General features: G+C 52.6%; 1 protein-coding gene across 4 annotated transcripts in view; it reads left to right on the top strand.

The window, feature by feature from the left end:
- The window catches only part of SLC2A5 (solute carrier family 2 (facilitated glucose/fructose transporter), member 5), a 50,083-nt gene extending 41,991 nt beyond the window's left edge, over nt 1-8,092 (top strand). For all 4 annotated transcript variants that reach the window (XM_011935765.1, XM_011935764.1, XM_011935766.1 and 1 more), the window contains 8 exons: nt 3,032-3,184; nt 4,890-5,015; nt 5,092-5,279; nt 5,404-5,514; nt 6,134-6,235; nt 6,558-6,633; nt 7,037-7,164; nt 7,269-8,092. In XM_011935765.1, the coding sequence (XP_011791155.1) occupies nt 3,032-3,184; nt 4,890-5,015; nt 5,092-5,279; nt 5,404-5,514; nt 6,134-6,235; nt 6,558-6,633; nt 7,037-7,164; nt 7,269-7,472 (1,088 nt within the window). In that variant the 3' untranslated portion in view covers nt 7,473-8,092. The remainder of the gene's footprint in view (nt 1-3,031; nt 3,185-4,889; nt 5,016-5,091; nt 5,280-5,403; nt 5,515-6,133; nt 6,236-6,557; nt 6,634-7,036; nt 7,165-7,268) is intronic.
- The last annotated feature ends 6,437 nt before the right edge of the window (nt 8,093-14,529 follow it).

The following is a 14,529-nucleotide window of genomic DNA, read 5'->3' as shown; positions in this document are numbered from 1 at the left end:
GATCTCGATCTCCTGACCTCGTGATCCGCCCGTCTCGGCCTCCCAAAGTGCTGGGATTACAGGCTTGAGCCACCGCGCCCGGCCCATTTTCTTAAAATAAGCCTATTACATGAAGAGTGGCCTTGTTTGACATTTTTGCAAATCTCTTTAATGTCTGGTTTAATAGAAGACAGCTGAATTCTCAGACATACTCTGGGTCAGGTCAGTTGTGATGTGGCCTGGCAGGAAGTCTCTGGAAAACTCCCATATGCTCATGAGAGAAAGAGAATGAAGAGCAAATATCATCTCAGAATTATTTGAAAATAATTTTGATCTCGCAGAAACTCTTAAAAGGTCTTGGGATCCCCGGGTCCTCAGATCACAGTTTGAGAACAGTGGCCATTGGGTGCATAATCCATTTCTCATCAGTTGTTCACATACCTCCAGCAAGTCAGCAAAGTGGATCATCAAGCTATGTGCTGCTTAGACACTCATTTTAAAACCACCCATAGGGCCAGGGGCAGTGGCTCATGCCTGTAATACCAGCACTTCAGGAGGCTGAGGCAGGTGGGTCACTTGAGGTCAGGAGTGTGAGAGCAGCCTGGCCAACATGGTGAAACTTGGTATCTACTAAAAATACAAAAATTAGCAAGGCATGGTGGAGTAGGTCTGTAATTCCAGCTACTAGAGAGGCTGAGGCACGAGAATAGCTTGAACCCGGGATGGGGAGGTTGCAGTGAGCTGAGATCGCGCCACTGTACTCTAGCCTGAGTGACAGAGTAAGACTCTGTCTCAAAAACAAAACAAACAAACCAACACAAAAATAAAACCACTCATATGAACAAGAACCAGATTGCTCCTCTAAGATGAAGTAACAACTACCTTGACAAGGGGGGTGTCAACACGAGTATGACTTTGACTGGAACATGCTCACAGCTCACTGATTTGTTATTAATTAACTTCTTGGCAGGAAGACTGAAGGTATTCATTGGCTAAGAGGAATTTAAACTTTTTATTTGTTTGTTTGTTTGTTTGAGATGGACTCTTGCTTAATTGCCCAGGCTGGAGAGTGCAGTGGCGCGATCTCGGCTCACTGCAAGCTCCACCTGCTAAGTTCAAGCAATTCTTGTGCCTCAGCCTCCTGGGTAGCTAGGACTACAGACAAGAGCGAAACTCTTTCTCAAAAAAAAAAAAGAAAGAAAAAGAAAAAAGCCACTTTGCTCTGACTCTAGTATCAGAACTGGCTGGCTGGGAGGTCCTAGTGGAGTCATTTTAAAGACAAAAATAGAGATTGCTTTCCACCAACATAGAGGTAACCCCATCTCTTCACAAACCTCCTGAGGTTTTACCCTTTATTTATGTCCTTCACCAAGATGCTCTTGCCGCTAAGTGGCTCTTGTTAAGTGGTGAGGACCCAGCCTCCCACTTCAGCTCCCAGGAGGCCTTCCCTTCCTCTGCAGCCCTTTGCCCTGGGCCTTTGAGGTGTTGCTCCCTCTTCCCACCTAAACATGCTAAGAGCTGCTTTAACGACTGCCCCTCTTTGCTCTGAAAATGAGAAAGAATCGGTATTAATGAACTGTAATGTCTCTTTAAAATACTAAGCAGAGACGTCTGTGGGTAGAATTGCCAAGCAGGAAAACATGGCCTCGGGTACCCTCCTATCTCAGTGCTATCAAATACCCTGCCGTCAACAGCAGCTCCAACCTCTGCTCACTCCAAACTCTGTTCCTGAGAGTCTCCCTTCAGAGACCCACGTCCCTGAGCCTCTGACTGACTCAGGATTTGGTACCTGGTACTTGGACTAGTGAAACTTCCTCTCCATCCCCAGTCTCTGGATGTGCTTTTAGGATAATTAAATAAGACAATATATGTGAAAATACTTTGGAAGCTGTAAAATTAAATCCTGCCTATGTTTTTTAATTAACATCAGGCAACACCTCATTCTATAAAATAGAGTAAGTTTTCCCTCCACCAGATTCCAGTACGATGGGAAAATTTGTAAGTTTAAATACTGGGGATTCGGAAGTAGTCCAGGCATTACAGAAATCCCAGAAATGCAGATATTCTAGAATAGGTATTGACATTTTTAATGCTTAGTAAGACATATAACTTGTTATTAAAGGTGTGTGAAAGTATCTCTGCATTGGTTTATTTACTGTTCCTATTAGGTAAAGCTGGGGGCCAGGGGTCCTTGGCCATACACACATACACACACACACCCAGGCCATATATATATATACACACATACACACACACCCAGGCCATATATATATATACACACATACACACACACACACCCAGGCCATATATATATATATATATATATATATACACACACACACACACACACACACACCAGGCCATACACACACACACACACACACACACACACAGAGGCCGTATACACACACACATACACACCAGGCCATATCCATAAACACACACACACACAGGCCATACACACACACAGGCCACATATATATGTATATCTATACACACACACAGAGGCCATACGCACATACACACACACGCCATATGTAAATACACACAGGCTATATATATATTACGCGCACACACACACACACATATATATATTTTTTAGTGGAAACAGGGTTCTACTATGTTGCCCAGGCTGGTCTCAAACTCCTGGCCCCAAGTAATCTATCCTCCCCACTTAGCCTCCCCAAGTGCTGAAATTACAGGCATGAGCCATCACACCCAGCTGCCTTGCCTTTTACTAAACAGATCCTCCTCAAAAAGCAGAAACGTGAGCTGGTCTAGACTCAGGCCAGGGAGCAGGGAAGGCCATAAATCCAGTTGGCCAGTGTCCCCAGATGATATGGGCCAAAGCAAGGGCCCCTGTGCATAGCTCCTTTGATCTGTTTCTCTTAAAGTACAGAGGGCTGAGAATTAAAAGAGGTGTTTGCTTTCTCCTTTGCAGTTTTGAGAGAGTTCCCAAATAATGTTATTGCTAAGAATAATATACTTGAAAACAGCTTGTCCCTGCCAGCCTAATTTTTCCTGATGGTGTTTCTATTTCACCTCTTCCCAGGTTTATCTTCCAATGTGGTCCCTATGTACTTAGGGGAGCTGGCCCCTAAAAACCTGCGGGGGGCTCTCGGGGTGGTGCCCCAGCTCTTCATCACTGTTGGCATCCTTGTGGCCCAGATCTTTGGTCTTCGGAATCTCCTTGCAAACGCAGATGGTGAGTTCAGGACATCTCGGGACCACCCCCACCCCTTCACCACCACCCTTGGCCCCCTCCTTGTGTTCCAAAGCTACCACCACAGGACAGGACTTTCTGCAGACTGGTCTCTTCTAACGGGCTGGATGTCCTTGGGGGGCCCATGCTGTCCTGAGCCCACACAGCAGGCCCTGGACAAAGGGGCGATGATGGACTGGCCAGTGTTTACTATCTAGTCCCTCTTAGGAGATGGATGAGGTGGCTTGGAGTGATTGACTTCTCTGCCTGCTCAGTGGCTGTCCATATGGAGGCCCGTGGCATAGCCATGACAGCCACCAGTGTGCCTGCGGCGGGCCCAGCATCAGTTCATAGGACCCTCCCAGCAATGCTGCTGCCTGGGGCTTGGTGATTATCCCATTTTGCAGACCAGAAAGAGAAGTAGCAGGAGTCAGGGTGGCCTGGCCCCAAGGGGGAGGTGGTGAGGACATCCCAGACCCTACCTCCACCCTCCCCAAGACAGCCTGGGGCCTGGCCTGTGGCAGGTGCACAGACACCTGTAACCAGGGTTGTTTTTGCATGACTTTCCCTTTAAACTATCATCAGTCATCCCATCAGTCAAAACATAAGCCAGTTCCTGCCAGGGTTCCACACACTGCCTGCAAGTCAGTCAAGTGGATCATCAAGCTCTGTGCTGCTTAGACACTCTCTATAGACAGTGCTTCTCGTGGGCCAAGTGCCAAGTCTCTTTTAGTAACTCATGTATTCCTCAGAACAGCCCTACAAAGCCTGTACCAGTATCACAGCCACTGTACAGGTGCATCACAGGCACAGAGGGATTGGAAAACTGGTCCAAGGTCTCATGAGGATGCAGACCCAGCGGCACAGACCTAGGTCCCTGTTTAAGTACCACATGCTCCAGCCTCTCCCTCACTCCTGCATGTGTTGGGGACACTTATGCCAAGGTGCCACATTCTCATCAGGAGCTGGGACCAGAAGTGAATAAGCCGGGTTCCCGTCTCAGGGAGCTCCAGAGCCGGACTCAGAACCACACACGGCCCTCTAGGCATTTGTGAAGCTCTGGGCTTCGTTGTTTTGCTTTGCTTCTAGTTTCGCCTTTGGCAGTGGCAGGGTTAATATTACCATTTCCGAATTTTCTGTAAGGACCTCACAGTGTGTGGCCCTTACAACCCTCAACACGTGGTGTGAGATGCGTCCACGCCGAGGCTCGCTCCGTGTTCACTGCAGTACCAAATTCCACTCCTGAGCGCGGCCAGCCCATGTGTTAACGACATTCCCACTGTTTCCAGTGCCCTTTCTATAATCAAAGCTGCCTTGACCATTCCAGTTCAGGCATCCTGGTGGCCTGGCTTCTCTGGACATAGAGCTGGGAGCGGGCAGCTGGGTCAGGCCAGGTGTGCTCAGCTCCTCCAGCCCCTGCGAGACTGTCGTCTGAAGGACACGGGGACCTTCTCGCCAGCACTTGGTATTGCCGGCCTCGTCGGTGTGGTCCCTCTGATGCGCTCAGGGGTGCGTCCCCGCTGAGAGCCCTGCCGCAGGTGTTTCCCCCGTGTCCACCGTCGGGAATTGCTGTTCTTAGGGCTGGGAAGGCTGTGCCCTCCTGGAGGCTACGCCCCACTCAGGATGACGGCGCTGGGGCCGGCTCTGCAGAGGGCGCCTTCGGGGTGGTGGAGAGGCCGCTGGTGCCAGCTCGCTGCCTTCCTCCCAGGCTGGCCAGTCCTGCTGGGGCTGACCGGGGTCCCCGCGGCGTTGCAGCTCCTTCTGTTGCCCTTCTTCCCCGAGAGCCCCAGGTACCTGCTGATTCAGAAGAAAGACGAAGCGGCCGCCAAGAAAGGTAACGAGGGCTCGGACGGGGGCGGCCTCCAGGCTGTGCCCCCCAGCCCTGGTTCGACGGTGCCGCTTCTCCCCAGCCCTACAGACGCTGCGCGGCTGGGACTCCGTGGACAGGGAGGTGGCGGAGATCCGGCAGGAGGATGAGGCAGAGAAGGCCGCGGGCTTCATCTCGGTGCTGAAGCTGTTCCGGATGCGCTCGCTGCGCTGGCAGCTGCTGTCAGTCATCGTCCTCATGGCCGGCCAGCAGCTGTCGGGCGTCAACGCTGTATGGGCCAGGCTGCGGGAGGACTCGGGGGGCGCGAGGCGCAGGTCCTGGGGCGCCGGGCGTGGGTCCCGGCGCCGAGGCCGCCTCCTCCGGGCAGCCGCCCAGCTCCGCGCTTGCCTTGCAGATCTACTACTACGCGGACCAGATCTACCTGAGCGCCGGCGTGCAGGAGGACCACGTGCAGTACGTGACAGCCGGCACCGGGGCCGTGAACGTGGTCATGACCATCTGCGCCGTGAGTGTCCTGGGAGTAGCCTGCAGCCTTCACCCAAGGCCCCTGGGACCCCCACGCCCCAGCCTCGGCGCCGCCAAGAAGGCAGCTGGTGGCCCCAAAACGTGGAGGCCCAGCCCCTACTACAGAAGCTCCACGTGGGAGGTGGCCCTGCACCGGCCCCTCACACTTGGGGCTGCCGAGCCGTACCGAGCCCAGGGCCACAACTTGACGGGGATGTGGGGGCGCCTGGACCGGGCAGCACCCACTGCTAGGTGGCTCCGAGCCCGGGGTACCGGGAGTGAGGCTCGGCCACCTGGGGATGGGAGCAGGCTCCGTGGAGGCAGCGTCTCCCTTGCATGCAGACATCTGACCTCCAGAGGGCAGGAATCCTGAGGCTCAGGGCTGTGGGATTAGGAGGTCCTAGAGCTGAGTCTCAAGGGTGGGCAGCTAGGGTCCCGCATCACAGCCACAGCCGACCTCCCGCTGGCCACCCAAGGGCATGTCTTGCACATGTGAATGTGAGTGTGCGGGCACACAGGTGGGCACCCGGTCCGCCCAGCTCTCCTCATAGCTGCCCCATTGGAGGGGGCTGGCGGGAGTGAAGCTGGGCCTCCCCCCAAGCCCTGCCACCCTCCTGTAGGTGTTCGTGGTGGAGCTCCTGGGTCGGAGGCTGCTGCTGCTACTGGGCTTCTCCATCTGCCTCACAGCCTGCTGCGTGCTCACTGCGGCTCTGGCACTGCAGGTGAGGACAGGCCAGGGTCCCAGGAGCCCGGAGTTGCACCAGGAAGACCAGTGCCCCTCCCACCCTGCGCCTCCACCTGCCTTAAAAGGAAAAGGGGTCACAATGAGCTGTTTTAGCAAATACAACCGGCCAGACATCTGGGGACCATGTGTCCTGCCAGCTCATAGCCCACGTTCAGCTGATTTCCCAGTGGTTCATTGAGGTGGCACTGCTGGGGGAGGAGCCAGGTGCCATCCTCCACCCACCAGGACAGGTTGGCCGCACCCTGGGGTCCCGTCCTAGCTTGTTTGCTCCAGGTGAACGAACTGCTTTCTCTCCACAGGACACGGTGTCCTGGATGCCATATATCAGCATCGTGTGTGTTATCTCCTACGTCATAGGACACGCCCTTGGGCCCAGTACGTACCCAAAACTGGCCTCAGGGTGTCACAACCCCCTCCGGTCCCAGAAGCTCCTGGCTGGAGCTCCTTAGAGACACCAGGTCTGGCCGATGCAGCCCGGAAATGGCATCTCTTCCCCTGTCCACTGCAAGGGGGTGGGTGGCACATAATGAAAGTGAGATGGTAAACTGGTGGTGTGGGTAGCAACACACAGACTGTGCAGGCAGCAGAGTGGGCCTCACGGGTGGTTGCCGGCCTGCCGTCCGTGTACACTGCCATTTGTCCACGTGCTGCCCCACATGGCCAAGAGTCCTAGAGATGCCGCCGCCCCGGGGCCAGCTACCTGATGGGCCTGCATGGCCAGGCCTGGGATACTCGGGCCCACTCTGCCTTCAGGGAGGCTGCTCTCCTTCCCCTACAGGTCCCATACCCGCGCTGCTCATCACTGAGGTCTTCCTGCAGTCCTCTCGGCCATCCGCCTTCATGGTTGGGGGCAGCGTGCACTGGCTCTCCAACTTCGCCGTGGGCTTGATCTTCCCATTCATTCAGGTGAATGGGGCCCGGGGCCTACGCTCAGCAGATCCCCACGCAGTAAAGTGCCAGCCTGTGGGCAAACCGCATCCCACACATGTCACCTGCCCCTCTTCCTGCAGGAGGGCCTTGGTCCGTACAGCTTCATTGTCTTCGCTGTGATCTGCCTCCTCACCACCATCTACATCTTCTTGATTGTCCCTGAGACCAAGGCCAAGACGTTCATAGAGATCAACCAGATTTTCACCAAGATGAATAAGGTGTCTGAAGCGCACCCGGAAAAGGAGGAACTGAAAGAACTTCCACCTGTCACTTCGGAACAGTGACTCCGGAGAGGAAGCCAGTGGAGCGGGTCTGCCAGGGGCTTCCCCCTTTGGCTTATTTTCCTGACTTCTAGCTGTCTGTGAATATCCAGAAATAAAATGACACTGATGTGGAATACAGTCCTCATCTCCAGCCTCCCACCCCAATGGGAACTGTGCAAAGCTGGGCTGTCTCTCTCCAGGTTGGCCTGTCACCAGCCCCGAGTCAAGCAAACAGCTGATTCTCCACTTTGCTGTGTCAACCTTTGTGTGGCTCCTGGTAACATGGCTCCACCTTGCTGGGTCAGCCTTTATGTGGCTCCTGGTAACATAACAAAAGCAGTTACTATAGTGGCGAGATGGAAGGAATCAAATTTTGCCAGAGAAACTAACTCGGTGGCCCCGACAGGTCTTCCGGGGCCATGGGCATTTGTTTAGAGCCAAATTCATCCTCTTACCAGATCCTTTTCCAGAAATACCTGTCTAGGAAGGTGTAATGTCAGAAACAATGACATCCGGAAAGCTGAGGAAGAGGTTCCTGTGGAGACACTGAGTCAAAATTCTTCATCCTAAATTATATTGTTAGTGGCAAATGGAATTGCTTCTGTGTAGTCAATAAAATGAATCTGATCACTTTTCAACAAGATGTGCAGTTGTTCTGTGAGCAAGTGGAAGGCAGGAGGAAGTTCCCTGCTCCTTCAGGCAGGTTTTTTGTTTTTGTTTTTGCTTTTTTTTTTTTTTTGAGACAGAGTCTCGCTCTGTCACCCAGGCTGGAGTGCAGTGGTGCGATCTTGGCTCACTGCAAGCTCCACCTCCCAGGTTCACACCATTCTCCTGCCTCAGCCTTCTGAGTAGCTGGGACTACAGGCACCTGCCACCACGCCTGGCTAATTTTTTCTATTTTTAGTAGAGACTGGATTTCACCATGTTGACCAGGATGGTCTCTACCTCCTGACATCATGATCCACCCACCTCGGCCTCCCAAAGTGCTGGGATTACAGACGTGAGCCACCACGCCCAGCCACTTCAGGCAGTTTGACTGCACGAGTGTCAGTTCCTTGAGGTCAGGGGCTTGGTCGATTTTGTTTATGCCTGAATCCCCAGCATCTAGAAGAGGGCCTCTGGAGGCTGAGGTGGGAGGATTGCTTAAGCCTGGGAGGTAGAGGTTGCAGTGAGCTGAAATTGCACCCTATACTCCAGCCTGGGCAACACAGTGGGATCCCATCTCAAATTTTTTTTTTTTTAGTTAACTGGGCATGGTGACACGCCTTTGTGGTCCCAGCTATTTGGGAGGCTGAAATGGTGGGAGGATCACTTGAGCCTGGGAGGTCAAGGCTGCCCTGAGTCATGATCACATCACTGCACTCCAGCCCGCATGACAGAATGAGAACTTGTCTCAAATAAATAAATAAATGTAAGATTGAGGAAGCTTCCAAATGTCCTCAGGTATGTAGTGAAATCTTGAAGAGTCTTAAAATCTTGAGACTGTGGTGGGGGAGGAAGGGAGAAGGAGCGGGGTCTTGTTATGGTTTGGCTGTGTCCCCACCCAAATCTCATCTTGAACTGTAGCTCCCATAATTCCCATGTGTTCTGGGAGGGACCCCGTGGGAGATAATTGAATCATGAGGGCAGTTTTCCCCATACTGTTCTCATGGTAGTGAATCAGCCTCATGAGATCTGATGGTTCTATAAAGGGAAACACCTTTTGCTTGGTTCTCATTCTGTCTTGCCTGCCACCATCTAAGACGTGCCTTTTGCTTTCTGGCATGATTGTGAGGCCTCCCCAGCCATGTGGAATGGTGAGTCCATTAAATCTCTTTTTCTTTACAATTTACCCAGTCTCTGATATATCTTTATCAGCAGCATGAAAATGGACTAACACAGGTCTCCCCCCAAAAATATAGAGAGCTGGAGGCGTTTCTTAGAGATATGAATAAAGGGTGTGAGTGTGAGTGTGTGTATGCGCAAAAATATGGATAAAACCTTGAAAGGAAAGTGCTGAATGGCCTGTGGCAAGAAGTGATGTCTTCTCCTTGTAGTTGGGTGGCACAGGGTGGTGGCCAGGAGAGACATCAGTGGGACTTGGGAGCACCTTTTGTGGGTATGGAATGGAGACTCCACCAGCAACAAGCTAAACCACTCACAAGCAGGCCCAGAGGAAGTAAACAGAACACTGTGGTTGAACCATCCTTGGCCTTCTGCGGCAAGGATCTGCAGGCTGGAAGGGGCACAGAAACAATCAAAGATGAAGGCTCTCAGAGCTGAGGAGAGGCCAGGTTAGAATATCAGAAGTCAGGAAACTGCAGCACCTCTAACACAGGAGAGACTATGAAGTTCATGGTTCTGGATGTCTGCTCCCTGGGTTCAAACCTTGGTTCTGCCACATTAATTGTGCAACTTGGGAAAGTTACTTATCTTTTCTGTATCTCAGTTTTCTCTTCTGTTAAATGGCACTAATAATAAATGTCTCACATGTCCATTGTGAGAATTAAATGACTTTGTATGTTTATGGTGTTTGGATCAGTGGCATGTATTTAATTTTCTTAGGTACTTTTAACTGCTTGGGAATAAGCATTAATCTCGAGGACAAATAAACTCACAAATAAGATATAGTGAGAGACCACTATGCAATACTAGGATTGAGCAATCCAGTAAATGGATGGCAGATGGTGGAGCCATTTCACAGTTGCAGTGGGAGGTTACAGATAAGCAGGGAGAGAGCATGAATGATCCATGTGGTAGTAGATCATTCTCTACTCCAAGTAGACTTGGAGACCTTGGTATGAACCCACATGCAGTTTAATATAGATTCAGGCTACGTATACAAATATTTACAGATAAGCATCTACACATGGGTTAGTAAAATACAGCAGGAGGAGAGATGTGGGAATACAGAAGGGAGGTGAGGAATTTGGAAAGACAAGTACGATTTCTCCAGTTGGAGAAGATATGATAGGAAGGTGAGGGATGGGCATTCCAGGCAGCAGACAGCACAGAGAGGTGTGGAGGCTTTGAGGGATGCTACAAGTTATTTGGTCTGAAAGTGAAGCCAGAGAGGTGGCAAGGGGTGCAGGGTGGGAGCAGCTATAGTGGATCCTGTGGGTCCCAGGAGCCAAGTTGAACTTCATTGTCAAGACAACCTGGGGTTACATGATAACCGAGCTTCCAGAAGCACCTGGCATTAATGTGAACGGGTGGGGCTCAGTTAGGGAGACCAGCTGGTAAATAATGAGGGCCCAGTAAAGCCAGCAGTAGTCAGGGCCGAATGTGAGGAGCATTCAGAGAGTCAGTAGGATTTGGGGTCCACTCAGCCCTCAGCAGTGAGCAGTCAGGCATCCCTGCCAGGTTTCTAATATGGGCCAATGGGGAATGGCTGGAAGAGCTGGGTGGCAGGTTTTAGGAGAAGGTCATATATACTTTTTTGACATGTTGAGATGGAGGAGATCATGGGACACACAGAAGATATCTAGAAGGAAGGTGGCATGTGGTTCTGGAGCTCAGGGGAGCAGGGTTTGGGGAAACCATATATCTGTTAGCACCTGCTGTGTGCCAGGCACAGCTCCAGGCTCTGGGACCAGGGTCCTGAGTGAGAGGTGCAGTGAAAAAAAGTAGATTAGCCCAAGGGGTGACAGGTGGAGGAGCAGCTGAACAGAAAGAGGAGTGGGGCTGGCTGGGGGCAGCAGATGCAACGTCTTGTGAGAGAGGGTTGGCCATGGTTCAGGGAATGACAGGAGGCAAGTGATGCTGGGGCAGAAAGGGGGTTGGAGAGGAGGAGGGGGCACTGTGCAGACACTCAGTAGGCCTCCAGGAGCATCAGAGATTCTATTCTGAAAGTGTTGAGAGGCCACTGTCTCACTTGAGCCAGAGAGTATCCTGATCTGATTTGCAATTTAAGAAATCATTCCAGCCGCTCTGGAAAAGAGTCTGAAGGAGCCCAGGAGAGAGCAAGGAAATCAGATCCTTACAAAAGATCTGAGAATAGGTTAAAGCCTCACGTTTGTATAAGATTGGCCCAGGTTCGCCAACCGAGAGGACGAAAGGTGGGAGGCGGGCTGGGTGTGCTGGCTTATGCCCGAATCTCGGTACTTAGGGAGGTTGAGGTGGGAGGATTGCTTGAGGCCACGAGTTGGAGACCAGCCTGGGCAACATAGTGAGACACCCTCGCCCCCACCATCTCCACAAAAAGTAAAAATAAAAATAATTAACTGAGGCCGGGCACAGTGGCTCATTTGGGAGGCCGAGACGGGCGGATCACGAGGTCAGGAGATCGAGACCATCCTGGCTAACACGGTGAAACCCCGTCTCTACTAAAAATACAAAAAACTATCCGGGCGAGATGGCGGGCGCCTGTAGTCCCAGCTACTCGGGAGGCTGAGGCAGGAGAATGGCGTAAACCCGGGAGGCGGAGCTTGCAGTGAGCTGAGATCCGGCCACTGCACTCCAGCCTGGGCGACAGAGGGAGACTCCGTCTCAAAATAAATAAATAATAATAATAATTGACTGAATGTGGTGGTGCACACCTGTAGTCCCAGCAACACGGGTGTCTGAGGCAGGAGGATCGCTTGTGCCTAGAAGTCATGATCATACCAGTGTACTTCAGCCTGGGCAACAGAGCAAGACCTTGTCTCTAATAAATAAATAATTGAGTGTTTTTTAAGGTGGGAGATGGAGCACCATCCAACAAGGGGCACAGGAAAGCCAGCAGAGAGGACTGAGCGGCCCAGCTCTGCCATTTGCTGAGACCAGAAAAAGAGTCCTCCTTGGATTCAATGACTCAGTGACCTCAGGGAGTGCTGGCAGGGGTAGTGTGGGGGCAGAAGGTAGACTGCTAGGGTGAAGACTGCAACTGAGGCAGAAAAGAAAGAATGGGAGCTCTAGTTATTGTTCACTCTTCCTTCTTCCCTTTGCTATTCCTGCTTGAGTGGGTGTTATGTCACTCACAGAACACATACACATATATAACAGAAAAAAGAAGTAGACATAGGCTGGGCGCGGTGGCTCACGCTTGTAATCCCAGCAGTTTGGGAGGCTCCCAGCACTTTGGGAGCACTTTGGGATGACCAGCTGCAGAGAGGATCATGAGGTCAGGAAATCGAGACCATCCTGGCTAACAAGGCAAAGCCCTGTTAGCCGGGCGTGGTGGCGGGCACCTGTAGTCCCAGCTACTAGGGAGGCTGAGGCAGGAGAATGGCGTGAACCCGGGAGGTGGAGCTTGCAGTGAGCTGAGATGGCGCCACTGCACTCCAGCCTGGGTGACAGAGTGAGACTTTGTCTCAAAAAAAATAAAAAAAAAATTAAAACAAAAATAAATAAGTAGACATATATTGGAGGTTTGTAGGCAACATTTTCTTACTGATGGGGAGGCATGATTTTAAAAGTTTGGAGACCACTGGGGGCCAAGCTGCCTGCGAAGATCAGTGAAAGCTGAGAAATGATGCTTTGGGAGAATGAGACAATGTCGGGGGATTGTGATGGCAGCAGCCACTCCAGACGGCCTGTCGCTGCCATCACACCAGCGACAGCAGGGAGGTGCAGCCCAGGCTGCACATTCCATGGAGCAAGCAGGAGCTCCCCGGGTGCTGCTGCAGCCACCCAAACTACAGCTGTAGACCCTAACCTTCTGCTCCATGGAACAGGCAGGAGGCACCCCTGACCCCACCTCCCAAAGCACTGCAGCCGCCCAAACCGTGGCTACAGACTCAGGCATCCCCGCACTCTTGGGGACCCAGAAAGACCCCCCCCGCCCTCACAGGCTTGGAAGTTCCTGCTTCTGCTGCCTGGCTTCTCCCTGCTGTCAGCGCCCGCTTTGATCTCGGAGGCACTGCCAGGACTGCATGCTCCAGAGCCAGCAGGAGCTAGGGACAAGTAGAAGCCCCGCCCCTTCTGAGTTCACAGGGGTGGGAGCTCCCCAGGGGCAGCTGCAGCTGCCACCTGCCCCCCTGCCAGTTGCAGGCCCTGGGTGTCTCTGCATTCTGCACCTCCAGGGGCCCAGCAAGGCCTTCCCACCCCTCCCCTCTGTCCCCAGAGGTTTGGAGGTGTCTGCTCCCACTGTCTGGCTTCTCTCCACTCCTGGCACCCACTCCAATCTCGGAGAGGGGTTGGGGCTGAGCCTGGGCACTGTCACAGCTCAGCTGGGTGTGTACACAAGCTGGGAAGTGCCGACATGCCAGCCCCCTGCTGCCTTGGCCCCCTCTGGAATTTGGGCACTGATGAGTGTAAGAGGGGAAGCTTAAGGGGGGCTGAGGGGGGCTCGGTGCTGGCCTACAGGTGCCCCTTACTGCCAGCAACATGGGCACCACAGATGGCTATGGGAGGCAGACAGGTTTCTGAGTGGAAGTGGATGGGTCCCTGTGAGACCCCACCTTCAGGCCAGGGAGGGCCTAAAGGCTGGGGGCTGGGCTGCCAGTCCTGTGGACTGGACTGGGGACTTGTGATGCCTTTTCTGGGCCCATCTATGGCCCCCCATGGACCAATCAGCATGTACTTCCTCCCCTCTGAGGTCCATAAAAGCCCTGGGCTCAGCCAGAACAGGGCAGAGGATGGAAAGACGACAGGATGACCAGCTGCAGAGAGGAGCTACCCCCTCCAGGGCCTCCTCTCTACTGAGAGCTGAACACTTGATGGGACAATCTGCCTACAGAGAGGAGCTACCTACTGTGGGTCTCCTCTGAGCTGTTCTAACACTCAATAAAGCTCTTCTTCATCTTGTTCACCCTCCACTTGTCTGCACACCTCCTTCTTCCTGGATGCAGGACAAGAACTCAGGCAAAGGCACCACTGGCCACAGAGGTTTCTGGCCAGAAAATCGACACTTCAAAGATTAGATAACAATGCTAAGTCCCTAGGATGGGATCAAGGTCAGGACACTTGGGAGATGAGAGACGGAGGTGAAGACAGTTCAGCTGAAGAGGGTTCAGACCTGTTTGCTCACCACTGTGTCCACCATGCCTGGAATAGTGACTGGCACAGAGTAGGGGTTCATTCAGGGTTTTTTGAATGAATGAGGAGGATTTTAAATGGTTGACAGCAGAGCAAGAAAGAGTGAATCTGGGGAGGAGTTGTCAGTCCCCAGGTGACATAT

Source organism: Colobus angolensis, unplaced genomic scaffold (genome assembly GCF_000951035.1).
Source record: "Colobus angolensis palliatus isolate OR3802 unplaced genomic scaffold, Cang.pa_1.0 Scaffold149, whole genome shotgun sequence".
Classification (NCBI taxonomy): Eukaryota; Metazoa; Chordata; class Mammalia; order Primates; family Cercopithecidae; genus Colobus; species Colobus angolensis.
This window is presented reverse-complemented; position numbering and strand designations above follow the sequence as displayed.